Source organism: Pituophis catenifer, unplaced genomic scaffold, assembly GCF_029215685.1.
Source record: "Pituophis catenifer annectens isolate HBS135680 unplaced genomic scaffold, rPitCat1.0.hap2 SCAF_3, whole genome shotgun sequence".
Lineage (NCBI taxonomy): Eukaryota > Metazoa > Chordata > Lepidosauria > Squamata > Colubridae > Pituophis > Pituophis catenifer.
The window spans coordinates 100,671,893-100,688,422 of record NW_027256883.1 but is presented as its reverse complement, the minus strand read 5'-3'; the positions used below and the strand labels follow the sequence as shown (position 1 = coordinate 100,688,422).

The 16,530-nt window shown below is 47.4% G+C and overlaps 1 protein-coding gene across 3 annotated transcripts in view; it reads right to left on the bottom strand.

Annotated features, from left to right (window-relative positions):
• Positions 1-16,530, bottom strand: part of HDAC3 (histone deacetylase 3) — a 187,950-nt gene that overhangs the window by 37,354 nt on the left and 134,066 nt on the right. Inside the window, exon 5 of one of the 3 annotated variants that reach the window (XM_070940852.1) lies at positions 15,447-15,545. The exons of the other annotated variants lie outside the window; for them this stretch is intronic. Coding sequence (XP_070796953.1) covers positions 15,447-15,545 — 99 coding nt within the window. The remainder of the gene's footprint in view (positions 1-15,446; positions 15,546-16,530) is intronic. 3 annotated transcript variants of the gene reach the window in all.

Below are 16,530 nucleotides of genomic sequence, written 5' to 3'. Positions count from 1 at the left end.
ATAGGGCCAGCTCCTGGCCCACCTCCAATGGCACAACCAAGACCATTTTTAGGTCCACAACAGGCACAGCAAATACCACAGGCATTTCTGCCGGCACAGCCAGCGTATCAAATGCAGGCTCCTTACCAGGCATTTTCTGTCTCTCCACTAACTGGTGAGTCAAAACTAAAAATGTCAGGACACAATTATAAAGCCTGGGTCAGTGAGATTACACTATTGCTTCTTAGAGAAGGCACTCACTGCATGGTTTTTAACCCTCCTGCACAACCATGGGATTTTGCAATAAGAGATTTAGAGATAAGGGCTCGCACAACATTATTGATGTCCATGGATACTGAACTGCAGGTCACTTTTCCACCAAACACAACAGCCCGACAAATCTGGGCTGAATTGGAAAATTGCTACAGGCCTGTCTCAATTGAATCTTCATGTTTACTCATGTCTGAACTCCACGGTTCGAGATTGAAACCCAGTGAACAAATTGGAGGACATTTGACCAAACTGAAAGGTCTGAGAACAGAATTGAGAGAAAGAGGCCATAACATTGAAGATATTCAAATGATCAGCATCATTATTAACTCTTTGAATTATGAATGGAAAGATGCTGTTACAAAAATTAACCAAGTCCCAATTGCTCAACGCACAGTGGACAATGTCTGTAGACTTTTAATTGAAGAAAAGGCATTCATGTTGGCCATGCCACATTTGAGAGGACCACCCACATCAAGAGCTCCAGCTAGGCACCCCTTCCGAGGAAGGACCTACGCTCCAAGGATGCCAAGGTGCAACACCTGCAATCGTGTGGGACATGCCACCCGGGATAGTCCCCAACGAGTTCCAGCTCCCGTCACGTACCAGCCCAGAGGAACAGATTCCAGAGGCAGAGGCAGAGGCGGAAGACAAGGTCGTCGTGGTCCCCAGCGTGATCCACAAACTCCACTCGCCACACTGGCTTTAACCAATGATCCACAACCTCAACCAGAGTATGACAGACGACTCCTGTGCACTTTGGACAGTGGTGCAGCATTGCATGTTACCTACAGAAAGGAACTTTTCACAGAAATGCATGAGCCTGAACCGGAACTACTTGAACTTTATTCTTTTTCAAATCATCCTTGTCAGGTCAAAGGAAAAGGAACTGTTTATGTTGAAGAGCTCGATGCATTCATTCCTGATGTTTATTACATACCAACAGCAACCAGTAACTTGCTTAGTCAGAGTCACCTGTCTAGAATGTTAAAATTCCAGGTTCACCACCTTGAAAATGCAAGTTACATAGTTAAAGATGGAGATATTGTTGCTGGAACCGTATTAATTGGTGGTGTTTATTATTTAAAGCCAAAGCCTAAACCGCAAACACAGGCAAGTATACAAACTCCAAAAAAGGAGAGCACAGGCCCAGAGAGAGATCCTGTTGCTATTCCTAAGGCTCCTAAAGCCAACAAAAATAGAATTGGTAAACAGGTTGCTCAGAGCAAGCCTGGGGTTCTGCATAAAAATGTTAATGTTGAGAATTCACTAACTGGTAAACCTTTGCATTCCACGTGTATCCACAAATGGCATAGAAGATTGGGGCATGCCAGAGACTCACTGCGCATGCTCGAAGATGGCGGTGTTGGGTTAGCTCCCGGTCTGACGATGGGGGCTATTTGGTCTTTTCGGGGGGTATAGGGTCGCTAAATCCACCTGCGACCCCGAGCCCCAGCGAGGAGAGCCCCTGCCCAACCTGGGGAGGATTTTTACTCCCTCTGTGACATCATGGTTGGAGCGAGGGGCTAGCGGTTTGGGAGAGGCCCTGGAGAGTGCTGAGGACGCCGAGGACGCCGCGGAAAGCCGCAAAATTGATAGCGGCGGCGGCGACGCTGTGGAACCACCCTGGGCTCTGCGGAACTGCCTGGAGCTCCACAAGGTTATGGCGGCGATGATGGCGCCGTAAAACAGCAGAGGGTGCCGAGAAGGCAATGGCAGTGATGGCGGCGGCAGCAGCGGTAACGGCGGTAGCAGCGATGGTGGGAGCAGCTTGGTGTGGCCGCAGAGAGTCATCTGGCTGCGGTCTTTATCTTCCATCAAAGAAGAGGGGTTGGAGGGGGATGGCTGCTCCGGTGGTAGTGCGAACGGCCGTGGGGCGATGCCTCCCTCCTCCCCTCCCCCCCACACTCAAAGCAACAGAGCCAAGGCGGTGCTGGCGGTGGAGGCCAGTTGGCGGCGCTGGTTGCCCCCCCCTCAGATGCATCTGTTTATGGTGCTGGGGTGCGGGGGTTACACTGGTGCCGGTGATGGCGTCTGCCGCAGAATGCTGCAATGGTAGTCTGCTGAGAGTGAAGAGGAGAAGCTGAGGTGAGGAGGCCTGGACTTATAGATCGGCAGAGGAAGAGATGTTACCCTCCTCTGGGGATACTGTTTCCCCCTCCCTCTCCCCGCCTCCCTCTTTTATGGGGGAGGGGTTTACGAACTGCTACATTCTGGACACTTTGGACCCCCCCCATGTTCCACTCACGCCCTCGCTGGTAGGAGAGACTGAGCACCATTTGAAAGAACTGAGGGATTTTCTGTATCCCAATGGGGAGGATAGAACACTGTTCCCGTTAACTTCTTGTAACAGGACCAGCCGTCGTGAGAGGATGGTTGGCTATTAGCCTCCGTTGGAGAAAAAGAACATTGGACCTTCTCCCTGTCGTGAGAGGACAGTGGAGTCCAGCTCTAAATGGATATTTTGTGACCTCTATGCTCAGTTATCCCTTTGGACTATGATAGATTCCCGGACTGGCTTTTCTTTCCCATCTTTGGTTCGGTTGATGCTCCAAAAAGCCGACCTTCTCGCGCTGCGAAACTCCCCCCTCTCGCAGCCCTGGCCCTCCACATTATCGAGGGCCTATCTTGATGACGGGCTTTGGAACCCCGAGAGATGGCATGTAGCGAAGAGGGGATTGAGGGGTTTTTTAGCCAAACTTTTAAAGAAAATTTTAAGGGGACCCGGGAGGGAGGGAGGGGGTTGTAAAAGCGGACCTGGGGGGGTCCAGATAGCGACTGAGCGGGATGATGGGTCGATTAGTTGTGGCAGGGGGGTCGCGAAAGGAAATTTAACCGGGGAGCAGGGGGACGACAAGAAGGGCTGTGAAATTGAAATGAGTGGGAGGGGCAGGTATGACGGACTCAGGGGGTCATATCAAGTGTCGGGGGTGCGCATACGCTGTTTACGAGTGATTGCGCACTCTGGCCCCCAATGCGTGACTCGTGTCCTGGGTTGTGTAGAGTCTCAGGGTCAGGGTCCGCGGCTGATGTTGTGTAATGCCAGGTCGGTGGTTAATAAAGCCCCCCTCATTTGTGATCTTATTTTGGAGGGGGGTGCGGACCTGGCAGGTATTACGGAGACCTGGTTGGGCCAGGAGGGGGGGGTCCCCCTCGTCGAGATGTGCCCACCAGGTTTCCGTGCATTTCATCAGCCAAGGGCCCAGGGGAGGGGTGGGGGAGTGGCGGTGATTATTAGGGAAAGTCTTTTTCCGAGGGAGACCACTGTTCCTCAGATAGCCGGATGTGAGTCCCTTTGTGTGAAGTGGGGCCGTGGGGTGCAGATGGGTTTGCTGACTACGTACCTGGCTCCCTGCCACGTGGCAGCGACCCTGCCCGAGCTACTTGACGTCATTGCCGGGGTGGCGGTTGATACCCCCAGACTTATTGTCATGGGGGATTTCAACCTTCCATCTGCGGGTGAGGCGTCAGAGGCGGCTCGGGAGTTCATGGCTTCCATGACGACCATGGACCTGACCCAGTTAGTTCAAGGCCCCACTCACATAGGGGGACACACTCTGGACTTGATTTTTGTCTCTGGTCAGTGGTTGAATGATCTTGGTAGAGGGGACCTAGATATTAAACCCTTGTCATGGACAGATCATTCGCTCCTCCAATTAGACTTTCCTACCGCCTTCCCCCGCCGCAGGGAGACGGAACCGACCAGATGGTTCCGTCCCAGGCGACTGATGGACCCCGAAAGGTTCCTGACGGAGCTTGGGCCGTTCCCTGAGACTCTAACACACGACTCGACTGAAGAGCTGATGGCCGCCTGGGAAAGGGTGGCTGCTGGAGCTTTGGACCGCGTCGTGCCTTTGCGGCCTCTGACCCGATTCTGACCCGATTCTGACCTGTTCAACATTTATGTGAAGCCGCTGGGTGAGATCATCCGTGGTTTTGGGGTGAAGTGTCATCTGTATGCTGATGATACTCAGCTGTACATCTCCACCCCAGACCACCCCAACGATGCCCTTGATGTGATGTCCCGCTGCCTGGAGGCCGTGCGGGCCTGGATGGGGAGGAACAGGCTCAGACTCAATCCCTCCAAGACCGAGTGGCTGTGGCTTCTGGCGCCCCGATATAGTCAAGTGCCATCGCTGACTATTGGGGGTGAATCTTTGCCCCCCACAGAGAGGGCTCGGAATCTGGGTGTCCTCCTGGACGCACGGCTGTCTTTAGAAGAGCATATGACGGCCGTGGCCAGGGGGGCCTTTTATCAGGTTCGCCTGATTCGCCAGCTGCAGCCCTTTCTGGATCGGGACGCCCTGTGCACGGTCACTCACGCCCTTGTCACCTCCTGGCTGGACTATTGTAATGCTCTCTACATGGGGCTCCCCTTGAAGAGCAATTGGAAGGCTCCAACTGGTCCAGAATGTGGCCCCGCGGGTGGTTATGGGTGCAACTCGTTGCACCCACGTGACACCCCTCCTGCACGAGCTGCACTGGCTCCCAGTGGTCTTCCGGGTGCGATTCAAGGTGTTGGTTACCACCTTTAAAGCGCTCCATGGCATAGGACCCGGGTACCTTCGAGACCGACTTTTGCCACCAATAGCCTCCCACCGACCAGTCCGCTCCCACAGAGAGGGTCTCCTCAGGGTGCCATCGGCCAAGTTATGTTGGCTGGCGACACCCAAGGGAGGGCCTTCTCTGTGGGAGCCCCAGCCCTGTGGAATGAACTGCCCCCGGAAATACGTAAGATCTCCGACCTCCGGGTGTTTCGCTGCGCACTGAAGACCCTGTTGTTCCGCCAGGCCGGGCTATCAACATAATGATTTTAAATTGGGGTATTTTAAATTTTTGAGATTTTAATTGGAGCCTAATTATTTAATGATTTTAAATTTTAATCGTTTTGTTCTGTGTTTTTAAATAGGCCGTACACCGCCCTGAGTCCTTCGGGAGAAGGGCGGTATAGAAATAAAATTATTATTATTATTATTATTATTATTATTATTATTATTATTATTATTATTATTATTATTATTATCATTATATTATTATTATTATTATTATTACTATTATTCCATGTTCTTAGGAAGATGCAGGAGTTCGCAAAAGGTTTGGATCTAAAGGGGTGTAAGGTGTTTTTGGATTGTGCTGTCTGCAAAAAGGCCAAATCCAAAGCAGCAGCCATTCCCAAACACGCTACACGCCTGTCAACACTTTTTTGGTATTTTTGATTTGGTTCACATTGACATAGTTGGTCCCTTCCCGCCATCATTTGGTGGTAGAAAATATTTTCTAACAATTGTTGATAATTACTCTAGATATGGATATGTATATCCTATGAAAGAAAAATCTGAGACTTTTCAGATCTTTAAAGACTTTGCAACCCTTGTTTCTACCCAACACCAAGTTCGCATCGCCAGAATCCAGAGTGATCGTGGTGCCGAGTTCATGTCTCAGCGTTTCCAGGACTGGATGCGTAAGAATGGAATTATTCATCAGACTTCGGCCCCTTACACACCGGCTCACAATGGAGTCGCAGAACGAAGACAAGGAGTCCTGCAAACCATGATGCGTTGTCTCCTAGAAGACGCCAACCTTGGTAAGATATACTGGGGTGAAGCTATAAAATATGCAAATTACATTGTCAACCGTACTTGGAGCAGTGTAACAAATCAGACTCCTTTCTTCGTGTTGTATGGCTACAAGCCCGATCTTAAAAAATTCATATTTTTGGTTCATACGCTATGGTGAACATTCCCTTAGCTCAAAGAAGAAAAGGAAGTCCAGCAGCAAAGAGACTCAGATTTATGGGTATTGATGATAACTCAAAATGGAGCAGATTTATTGACTCTAATCATGCAATTGTGATTTCCCAATCTGCTAATTTTGAAGAAGATATTGACTGGTTCAGGATTCATTCCAATGATCCTGGAGTTTATTTTCCTAGAGATGATACTGCTGATGCCACGCAGATTGATGATCAAGATCCCACCAGTTCTTCTCAACCCGATGTTCCGTCTTCGCAAGCCGCGGATGCTGACGCTAGTGACGAAAGTGAGGACGAGGACGAACCAGAAGAAGATTGGACAGTTGTTCCGAGACGTTCCAAGAGGGCCACAAAAGGGATCCCTCCACAACGATATTCTTGGCAACTGACAAAAGCATCCTTGCCTTTGATTTGCAATGTTACACTTCCACCTGATAATTTCACACAAATCAAGCAGCTCCCTGATTCAGAGCAAGACAAATGGTATGAAGCAATGCAGGTTGAAATGGACAGTCTAAAGAAACTTAGTGTTTACACCTGCAAAACCTCCAGCAAACAAAAAGGTCATTGGCACTCGATGGGTCTACAGAATCAAAAAGAAACCAAATGGTGAGTCATTGTACAAAGCCAGACTTGTAGCTCAGGGTTTCGCTCAACGTTATCCTGAGGACTACACAAATACCTACTCACCGACAGTCAGAACTGAGAGTGTAAAAATTGCTTTAGCAACTGCAACTATCCTTGGTTTAGAGGTTTTCCAGTTGATGTTGACACGGCTTATCTGCATGCAGACCTAGACGAAGAGATCTACGTGAGAAGTCCTCCAGAATTCCGACAGCAAGAAGGGGATACCTGGTTCCTAAACAAAAGTCTTTATGGTCTGAAACAATCTGGTTTAATGTGGTATTTATGTCTTACTGACAAACTAAATTCAATGGGCTTTATTAAGTCCGAAACTGATGAGTGCGTGTTCACAAAAAGATCTAACAATGCATATGAGATAGTTCTTGTTTATGTTGATGATATTGTTTATATTGGTCCAAATAAGCAAATGAGTGAAATTTTTGCCAAAGCTTTGCAGAGATTCTTCACATTGAAATCATTAGGTCACATTAGCACTTACTTAGGTGTTCAGATTGAAAAAACACAGAAGGGGTTTAGTCTTTCACAAGAAGATAAAATTGAACAAATTTTGCATCATTGCAACATGAAAGATGCTAACACAACAAAGACACCCATGCAAACAGATTTTCACAACTTGACACAAGAAGCAAGTCCTGCTTCTTGATAAAGGATCAAACACTTTATCGTTCAGTCATCGGGTCATTATTGTACATTAGTAGTTGGACCAGACCCGACATTGCACTTAGTGTTAATCTCTTATCTCGACACGTAGGTAAGGCAAAACAGTTTCATTGGACTTGCATTAAGAAATTATTGAGATACCTAAAATACACTAAACACATGAAGTTATTGTTAGAACCAACACATACTAATTATGCAGAATTATGTTGTTATGCAGATTCTGATTGGGCAAGTGATAAGAAATCACGTAAAAGTACTTCAGGTTATATGATGTTCTTAAATGGATGTCCTGTTTATTGGCAAGTGCGTAAACAGAATTTTGTTTCTTGTTCATCTACTGAAGCTGAATATGCTTGTGTTTCAGATGCATGTAATTCTCTAACTTGGTTTCATGCTTTAGTCACAGATATCTGGACACACCCGATCCGACCGATCACCGTGATGGAAGACAATGAATCGGTGGTTTATATTTCTGAATCATATTTCACAGGTTCTAGGTCCAGACACATTGACATCCGTTATCAAAACATAAAACATTTAGTGAAAAAAGGTTTTGTTAAAATGCAATATGTATCTATACATGATCAAATTGCTGATATGCTCAACAAACCACTTCCAGCAGCTCAACACGAGTATCTGCGTAAGATGATGTGCCTTATTTGATGATGTACCTGATTTTCGCTCAACTGGCAAAGAAGGGGAATGTCACTGCGTTATTTTATTTACCAGCTGAGCTCATTATTTTTGGACTAATAGACTTACTGTAGTTTGCCAAGTTCCTTATCAGTATTTTACTACGCATGTCCGCATTCTTTCACTTGCTTCACACACTCCTTCCTTTGTTCTCTTGCCAGAGGTCCGGCTGGACCGGCAGGAGACCTCGCTTGCCAAAATGTAGCAATTATCTTTCTTAGTTAGTGAGGCGTTTTATTTTCTTTATAACAAATAAATGAGTTTTATTAGAGAACTTTTCTTCAGGATTTTTTTTCAGAATATTGCAACAAGGAATAAGACACGATCCATCCTCTAACCAGGGTGATTTGTCCCAGAGCCAAACATGGGATTAATCAATGCCCTGACAAAGTTCATTTACAGAATTTTCACAAGAACAAATTTATTCTGAAAGGATACTTAAGTTAGAAATTCAAAACTGTGATCAAAAAGAGGCCCCTGTAACCATGTGACTTGGAGTCAGCCACTGCTGTAGCAGCAGCCATTTTTATTTGTGACTTGCCTGTGCCATTTGGGATTACAACATGCACTTTCCTGAAGCCGATAGGGTTTTAGGTTTTTTTTTTGTCCCTGGTCACATGGCCAAACAATATCCAATGATTTTTGCAGCTGGTGCGGCACCGAGTTTGTTTTTTGAGTTTTTTGGTGGTGTGGGGGCTTGAGGACTAGTGCTAGAATTGAGTGCTAAAATTGCTTCTATTTTAAAATATTCTTTTTTGTTATTCTATACTACTGTACTGTTTGTTTGTAAGCACTCTGGGAGCTGCTCTGCTTTTTAAGTACTATACTTTGCAAACTATTCTGTTTGTAAGTACAGTACTTTGCAAAGATTTTTTTTTGCATTTGTCTTGAAACTGCTTGTAGAAATGCTAGCCATTATCTAAATAAAGCATTCTATAACATTGTGTCACCTTACTTTTATTTGGAGATTAATATATATTACTGTAGTTTGTAGGTTTTAAATTTAAATTGTCTCCAGAAGTTGTGGGTGCTCCATCACTGGAAATTTTTAAGAAGTTGTTAAGTGAATCACACTGTAGCTAAGCAAATCTAGCTTCCCCTATTGACTTTGTCAGAAGCCGGCTGGGAAGATTACAAACGGTGATCACATGACTCCAGGACAATGCAACTGTCATAAATACATGCCAGTTGCTAAGTACCCGAACTTAGATCCCATGACCATGGGGATACTGCAACGGTTGTAAGTCACATTTTTCAGTTGTTGTATCTTAGAACAGTCACTAAATGAATGGTTGTAAGTCGAGGACTACCTGTATTCTAGGTGCAATATACAGCGGTGTAATGATTTCTCATGGTTTTAATACTATCTTTCTGTTGATGCAGCCTAGGACTGGATTGGCTTTTTTGGCAGTTGCAGCACACCTTGGTGTCCACTAGGACACCAAGATCTTTCTCAGAGTTAATGTAGTTGAGCCAGGTACTGTCTCTACTATGGCTATGCATTGTTTTTTCCTGTCTTGCTGAATAAGGTTCAACTGTGTCTTGCTGAATAAGGCTCAATGCGCAGGTCTATCATGATCCTTCTGAATCTTGAGCCTATCTTCCAAAGTGTTAATAATTCACCCCAGCTTGGTGTTCTGAACATTTCATGAGCTCCCCTATACCCTCATCTAGATCGTTTATGAAGAAGTTGAAGAACACTGCCCCTAAAACAGAAGCTTGTGGTACCCAATGAATGCCTCCCTCCATGTAGATGTAGTTCCAGGACTACTCAGTCAGCCAGTTGTGAATCCATCTGGTGGCAGTACTGTCCATCCCACATTGTTCTATCTTATCAATAAATAGACTGTCTACTTTGTCAAATGCCTTACTGAGATCTAAGTATACTATCTCCACAGCATTTCCTTGATCCACTAATTGTCAGTCCTGAAGCCATTTTGGGAACATCTTCAGGGCTGCCACAGCAAAACTAAGTAGAGCTGTGGGAATGTGAGGGGGTAGATAGAGATATCTGGGGGATGTGTAGCTAAAATAACATTCTTTCCAGTGGGAAAAAGGCCGCTCTACAGGTGTTGGAGGCGTGGACAAAAGCCAGCCAGAGTTGGGACTGCAACCTGATTGGACCATGTGATGGACTTGTGACCTGAGGGGAAGAACTTTGGGTTTTGATTTGGGTGGGGAAAACCCTGGGTCCTTCAGAGTTGGGTTTTCACCAGCTATGCCAATATGACATTCCTAATAAAATTATGCTTTGAGGAAACTCTAGCCTCAGAGTTTTGATTGCTTTGGGTTTTTACTTGGAACCCTGACACTCTCCTAATAAAAACAACCGAAAAGCTCCCTGCACCTACGGGGCTGTTGTCCAGGGTCCTGAGTTCCGGCCGCTTACCTGGAAGACCGGGCAGCAGGAAGACTCAGAGAAGATGGAGAAGACGATGGAAGAGAAATCTTCCAACACAAGCAGATCCACGGGAACTGGAGCAACCTGTGGGGACAGCTTTGGGAGCTTGTTTCCTCTTGGCAGCTGAGCAGGTGGAAGCAGCAGTGGTGGAGATTGAGCACCAGTTTGGTGCCCGGTCCAAGGAGCAGGTGGCCTGGCCATCAGCTCAGGAGCTCTACCAGTGGGGCGACAGCTCGGGAGGCAGCATCGGATTCCTGGTGCACCAGGAATTGTACCGGGTGGAGGACGACCTAACCAGCCGGCCGGTGTTCCAGGAACCCCAGATCGCTTCGGCTTGAGGCGGCAGAGCGCACCATGGTCTTCGAGTAGAGAACTACGAGGCCCCTGGCTATCAGCGAGTCCAGAGAATGGGGAATCCAACCCTCATCAAGACGCCAGTCCCTGGCAGGCCTGCCAGAGAGTTTTGACCATCTGAGTGTCAGCAGCCTGGGCCAGCTCCCTCAGGGGGTCAGCCTGGCCATGGCCCAACTGACATTCACTTTCCCTGGCCAGGGAATGTGACTGCTCAGAACAGAATTTCCCCCTTGTTTCACTCAGCACAAAGCAGATTGTGCCTAAGCCTCCCTCGCCGGGCCTGATCTACTGGGATGACAGCTCAAACCACGACCGCTGCCAGCCAGTCGCCCGGGCCCCTAGGCCAGTCCAGACCAGGACTTTGGCAAGGGGCCATGGGTCTACCGAGGCCAGGCAGTCTGCCTCACCAGCCGCCCCTAAGGCTGCCACCGGTGGACTAGATGCCTCCTGGCTGGGCATAGTACCCCGGCCAGGGTGGATGCAGTGCCAATGGATGCCTGCGCCTGCTTCTCAGCCGGCTCCAGTTCTACAGCCACCAGTGCTGCTGGCCACCCCAGAGCTATTTTTGATGGGAGTCCAGGGAAGCTAGCGTACTTCTTGAATCGGATCTGGTCCTACCTCAAGTGCTACGGAGGCCAGTACCAGTCCAACCAAGAGATGATTTTGAACATCGTCGACAACATGGAGGATGAAGCGGTGGAGTGGGTGGCCCAACTGCATGACGAAGGAGCTCCCGAACTGGAGGATGCTGACAAGTTCCTGCAGCTACTGAAAACCCGGTTCGAAAACACAGCCCGGGGGCAAGAGGCAGAGGCAGAGATCAAAGACCTCAAGCAAAAGGGCCACCCCATGAAAAACCAGTCTGGGAATTCCAGAGAGTGGCGGGAAAATTGTGAGACTGGCCAGAGCACCTCCTTGTCCACCACTTCAAGGAGGCCCTAGACCAGGACCTCCGGCAGACTTACGCCTTCTGAGGGGTCCTCGAGCACATACAGGAGTGGTACCAGATGGTGGTGGCCAAGGACCTCGAGAGTCACCCGCACCGAAAAGCTGCATCAGACAAAAAGCCTAAGTGAACCTTGGATTGCCAAACCAGAGAGAGGCAGTCAGAGGAGCAAAAGCCGACCCCAACGGCAGCCATTAGATGTTTCAAGTTTGGCCAACAAGGCCACCGAGCGTCAGTGAGCCTGACCCCGGTGCCAGTTCCCCAAGCCTGAACTCCAGTGGGGCCCAAGGAGAAGAGGACCCAGCGCAAGCCAGCGGACAAGGGAAGACTCTCTCGGCAAGCCATTGAGGTTCCTCCCACCTCTGCCCAAGGAGGGGAAACTCCGGCTTCAGAAGCCCCACTGGCTGCCACAAGTGACAGCAGTGAAAGTAGCAAAGATGACCCGATTGTAAGTGAAGCTATCTGCTTCTTCACCATAAAATCGCAGATAGTGGTGCCCAGGATTGGAGCCCAAGGGGACATAGAGGCCATTATAGACACCAGGTGTACCAGATGCCCAATAAGCCTCTCCACTGTCCAGGAACTACGGATAAGCACAACGCCCCCAGTGTGCCCATTTGCTTCGAACAAGTCGGTGGAACATTAATAGGCGGAGCCCCAGCCACCCTAGTCATTGAGGCAGTAAGACTTGAAATGGGCGGCCACTGGGAGCTCATCTGCTTTGTGGTGGCACCAAAAATGACAATCAGTCATCCCGGGCTTCGCCTGGCTAGACAAGTGGGGCTCAGCCATCATGTGGGAGGATGGCTATAGAAAGCTAAAGATAGGAGTGGGACCGTTGCCACCCCCCTTAGCGACAAGGCCCCATTGGAGCCACCATAGGGCCCTGGCAAGAAAGCTGCCACAATCACTGACTCGCAACCAGGCTGCCCCCAAGTTCCCAAAGAGTACTGAGACCTGGCTGATGCATTCAGCGAGCAAGAAAGCAACATCCTACCCTTCCCAACTTACCCATCGACTATGCAATAAGTGTTTGTGCTGGGACCCAAGCTACTAAGCCAAAAATGTATTCTATGACCCCTAGGGAAATGAACGAGCTAAGGAACTACATTGACATCAATTTAGCTATTGGATTCATTCAGCCCACCAAATCTAGGGTGGCCATCCCAGTGCTCTTTAAAGAGAAAAAAAACCGTCAATGTGGCTTTGTGTTGATTTTAGAGATATTAATGCAGTGTGCATGGAGAACACCTACCCCGCCATTGATGAAGGACATGCTAAGCCACTTGGCGAGGGGGAAAGTGTTTACCAAGCTAGACCTAAGAGAGGCTTACTACTGGGTGCAAATCAAAAGAGGGAGATGAATGGAAGACACCCTTCAACTGCCTGTTAGGAAGCTTCCAGTTTAAAGTGATGCTGTTTGGACTATAGGGCACCCCCGCAGTCTTCATGCAACTGATAAACCAGGTGCTGCATGAGCACCTCTACAAAGGCGTTCTAATCTATCTGGACAACATTCTCATATTCAGTGAGATGTTAGAAGATCACACTAAACTAGTGTGTCACGTCTTGAAAAAACTCCTAGCAGCTAAACTATACACGAAGTTGTCAAAATGTGAGTTCCACAAGACCACCCTAGCTTACTTGGGCTACTGAGTGTCAAATGAGGGAATTGAAATGGACCCGGGAAAAGTTAAATGGTCTGGCAACCCCCATGCACCTGCATGCATCCACAAACAACTCCAAAGCTTCCTCAGATTTGCCAACTTTTACAGGTAGTTCATCCTTGCCTTTGCTGAAATGGCACTACCCCTGACAGGGCTATTAAAGACAGGAGGGGTGGGGCTAAACAATGACCTAGCCAGCCACTGGCTTGGGACCTGGATTGCCAGTGGACATTTGAAAAACTAAAAAGGCTGTTCGCAGAGGAGCCCATTCTCAAACACCCCGACCTTGAACAGCCATTTGTGGTCCAGGCAGATGCCAGCAACGTAGCCATAGCAGCAGTGCTGCTGCAAGCCAACACCCAGGGCCAACTATAACCTTGTGCTTACACTTCCAAAAAACTCACCAACACTGAAAGGCAGTGGGCAGTGTGAGAGAAGGAAGCCTATGCCATCTGATGAGTCCTCCTCACCTGGAGACACTTCCTAGAGGGAAGCGGAGTACCCTTCAAAGTATGGACTGATCACAAAAACCTAGAAGCCCTAAACACCCCTTGAAAACTCTACCCCAAACAAGTCCTTTGGGTGCAGTACTTTAAACGGTTCAACTCTGAATTAATATACATCCCAGGGGAGAAGAACCTGCTCACAGATGCCTTTTCCAGAAAACCACAATTCAATAGCCAGCGTGAAGACGTAATCCACACATTCATTCCCCCTCTCAACCAGCAGTTCAAGCCACCACCAGAGGCCAAGCCAGGTGCCGAGACACCACCAGAGGGGGCTCAATGACAGGGACCCTGAGAACAGCACTCCCAGCACACCAATGGTTCAACGACAACAAGGACACTTTGACCTTAAAGATGGGCTAGCCTTGAAGGGGCCAAGCTGTACGTCCCTACCAGCTTGAGACTTGAAGTCCTGCAGCGCAGCCACAACTCCAAACTTGCTGGACACTTTGGTTACTTAAAAACCCTGCACCTAACCAGGAGACAGTTTTGGTGGCCAAAGATGAAAGCAGACGTGGAGGACTATGTAAAGAGCTGCACCATCTGTGCTGCCATGAAGAAACAGCCAGGGAAGCCCCCCGGCCTTCTCCAGCAAGTGACAGACCCAAGCCAACCCTGGGAAGAGATTGCTATGGATTTTATAGTTGAGCTCCCAGAGAGTGGCAGAAATACGGTCATTTGGACCGTGACTGACTTATTTTCAAAGCAAGCCCACTTTACAGCCTGCTCTGGGCTACCTTCGACCAAGAAACTAGCTAGGATGTTCATAAGACAGATATACAAGTTACATGGGTTATTTGCAGGATTATCTCTGACGGGGGTCCAATTCAGCACAAATTTCTGGAGAGAATTCCTAAGGTCTACTCAGGGGCTCAGCTCGGCTTTTCATCCAATCAGAAATGGGGCGGTGGAACGAGAGAATGCCATGGTAGAGCAATACCTGAGATGTTATGTAGACTACCAGCAATCCACCTGGGCAGATCTGCTGCCTTTCACAGAGGTAGCCTACAATGCAGTGCATAGCAGCACTGCACTGACCCCTTTCCAGGTCACTAGTAGCATGGAGTTTCTCCCCATGCCTGAATTACCCAGGGTGTCGCCCTCTTCTATGTCCTTGGAAAATACAAAACAGGATTTAGGGTTGGGAAAATACAAAACAAGATTTAGTAGAAGCAGCGAAGAGCTATAAAGAGCAAGCCACAAATGCCGCTCCCCCCACCCTCCTTTCCATGTTGGAGACGAAGTATACTTGTCAACAAAATATCTAGAACTGAAGTTACCAAGTAAAAATCTGGGTCCAAAGTTCATAGGGCTGTTCCCAATAGTGAAAGTGACAAACCCTGTAATTGTTCAGCTTAGACTCCCATGATTGCTAGGGAAAGTGCATCCAGTGTTCCATAGCAGCCTGTTAAAGCCAGCCATCAGCTCTCAGCTAAGGCAAAAATGATCTTAGATTCGCACTTGCATCAGGGCTGCTTGCAATACCTAGTCCACTGGAAGTGATACCCCCTTCTTGAAGCTACATGGGTCAAGAGTTGGGATGTGAAAGCTGACAGGTTGATTAAGCAAACACCAGTGGGAAAAAGGCCGCTCTACAGGTGTTGGAGGCATGGACAAAAGCCAGCCAGAGTTGGGACTGCAACCTGATTGGACCATGTGATGGACTTGTGACCTGAGGGGAAGAACTTTGGGTTTTGATTTGGGTGGGGAAAACCCTGGGTCCTTCAGAGTTGGGTTTTTACCAGGTGTGCCAATATGACATTCCTAATAAAATTATGCTTTGAGGAAACTCTAGCCTCAGAGTTTTGATTGTTTTGGGTTTTACTTGGAACCCTGACACTAATTTAGTCACTCTATCTAAGAAGGCAATAAGGTTTGCTTGGCACAAACTGTTTTTAATAACAAACCCATGCTGGCTTCTAGTAAGCGTTCCGTTTCCAGGTGTTCACAAATCTGCTGCTTAATTACTCACAATAGAATTCCCTATGCCTTCAGGCTTGAAATTTTGGGTTTGGACAATCTGGAACTGCAACGCCTGTGGTCCGATCTAAGCACAGTACACAAAATTGTCTGCTACAACGTCTTACCTATCAACAATTTCTTCAGGTTTTTTTCTTTTCCTCATTTCGGTAACATATCTTTCCCTCTTGATCAAATAATTGAGTTATCAGTTTCCTTTCTTTTTCCTTCTTCATCTTGTATGCCAGCCACTTTCCTGGTTTATTTGCATTTTCAAAAAAGTTTTGCTTTGATGCTTTTATTTTCCATGCCAGGTCTTCTTTTTTTATTAAATTCAATTTATGTTTCCCCAATTCCATTAGGTTTTTTATTTTTTTGTCTTGTGGATTTTTTGCAATTCTTTCTCTCTTATATTCCTGCTCCAACTTCTTTTGAGTTTGTCTGTCCTGTTTATTTCTTTTTCCTGCATATGTCATTGCCAAACCCCTTATATATGCTTTGGTGGTGTCCCATACATTTTGCAATGATGTTTCTTCTTTTCTATTTTCTTTGAAGAAAAAAGTCAATTCTTTTTTCATATATTGTATAAAATCTTTCTCATTTAATAGGCTTTGATTTAATGTCCATCTCATTCTTTTTCTTGTCCTTTCCATGTTATCATTATTGGATTGTGATCTACCCATATATTTGCTTCTATA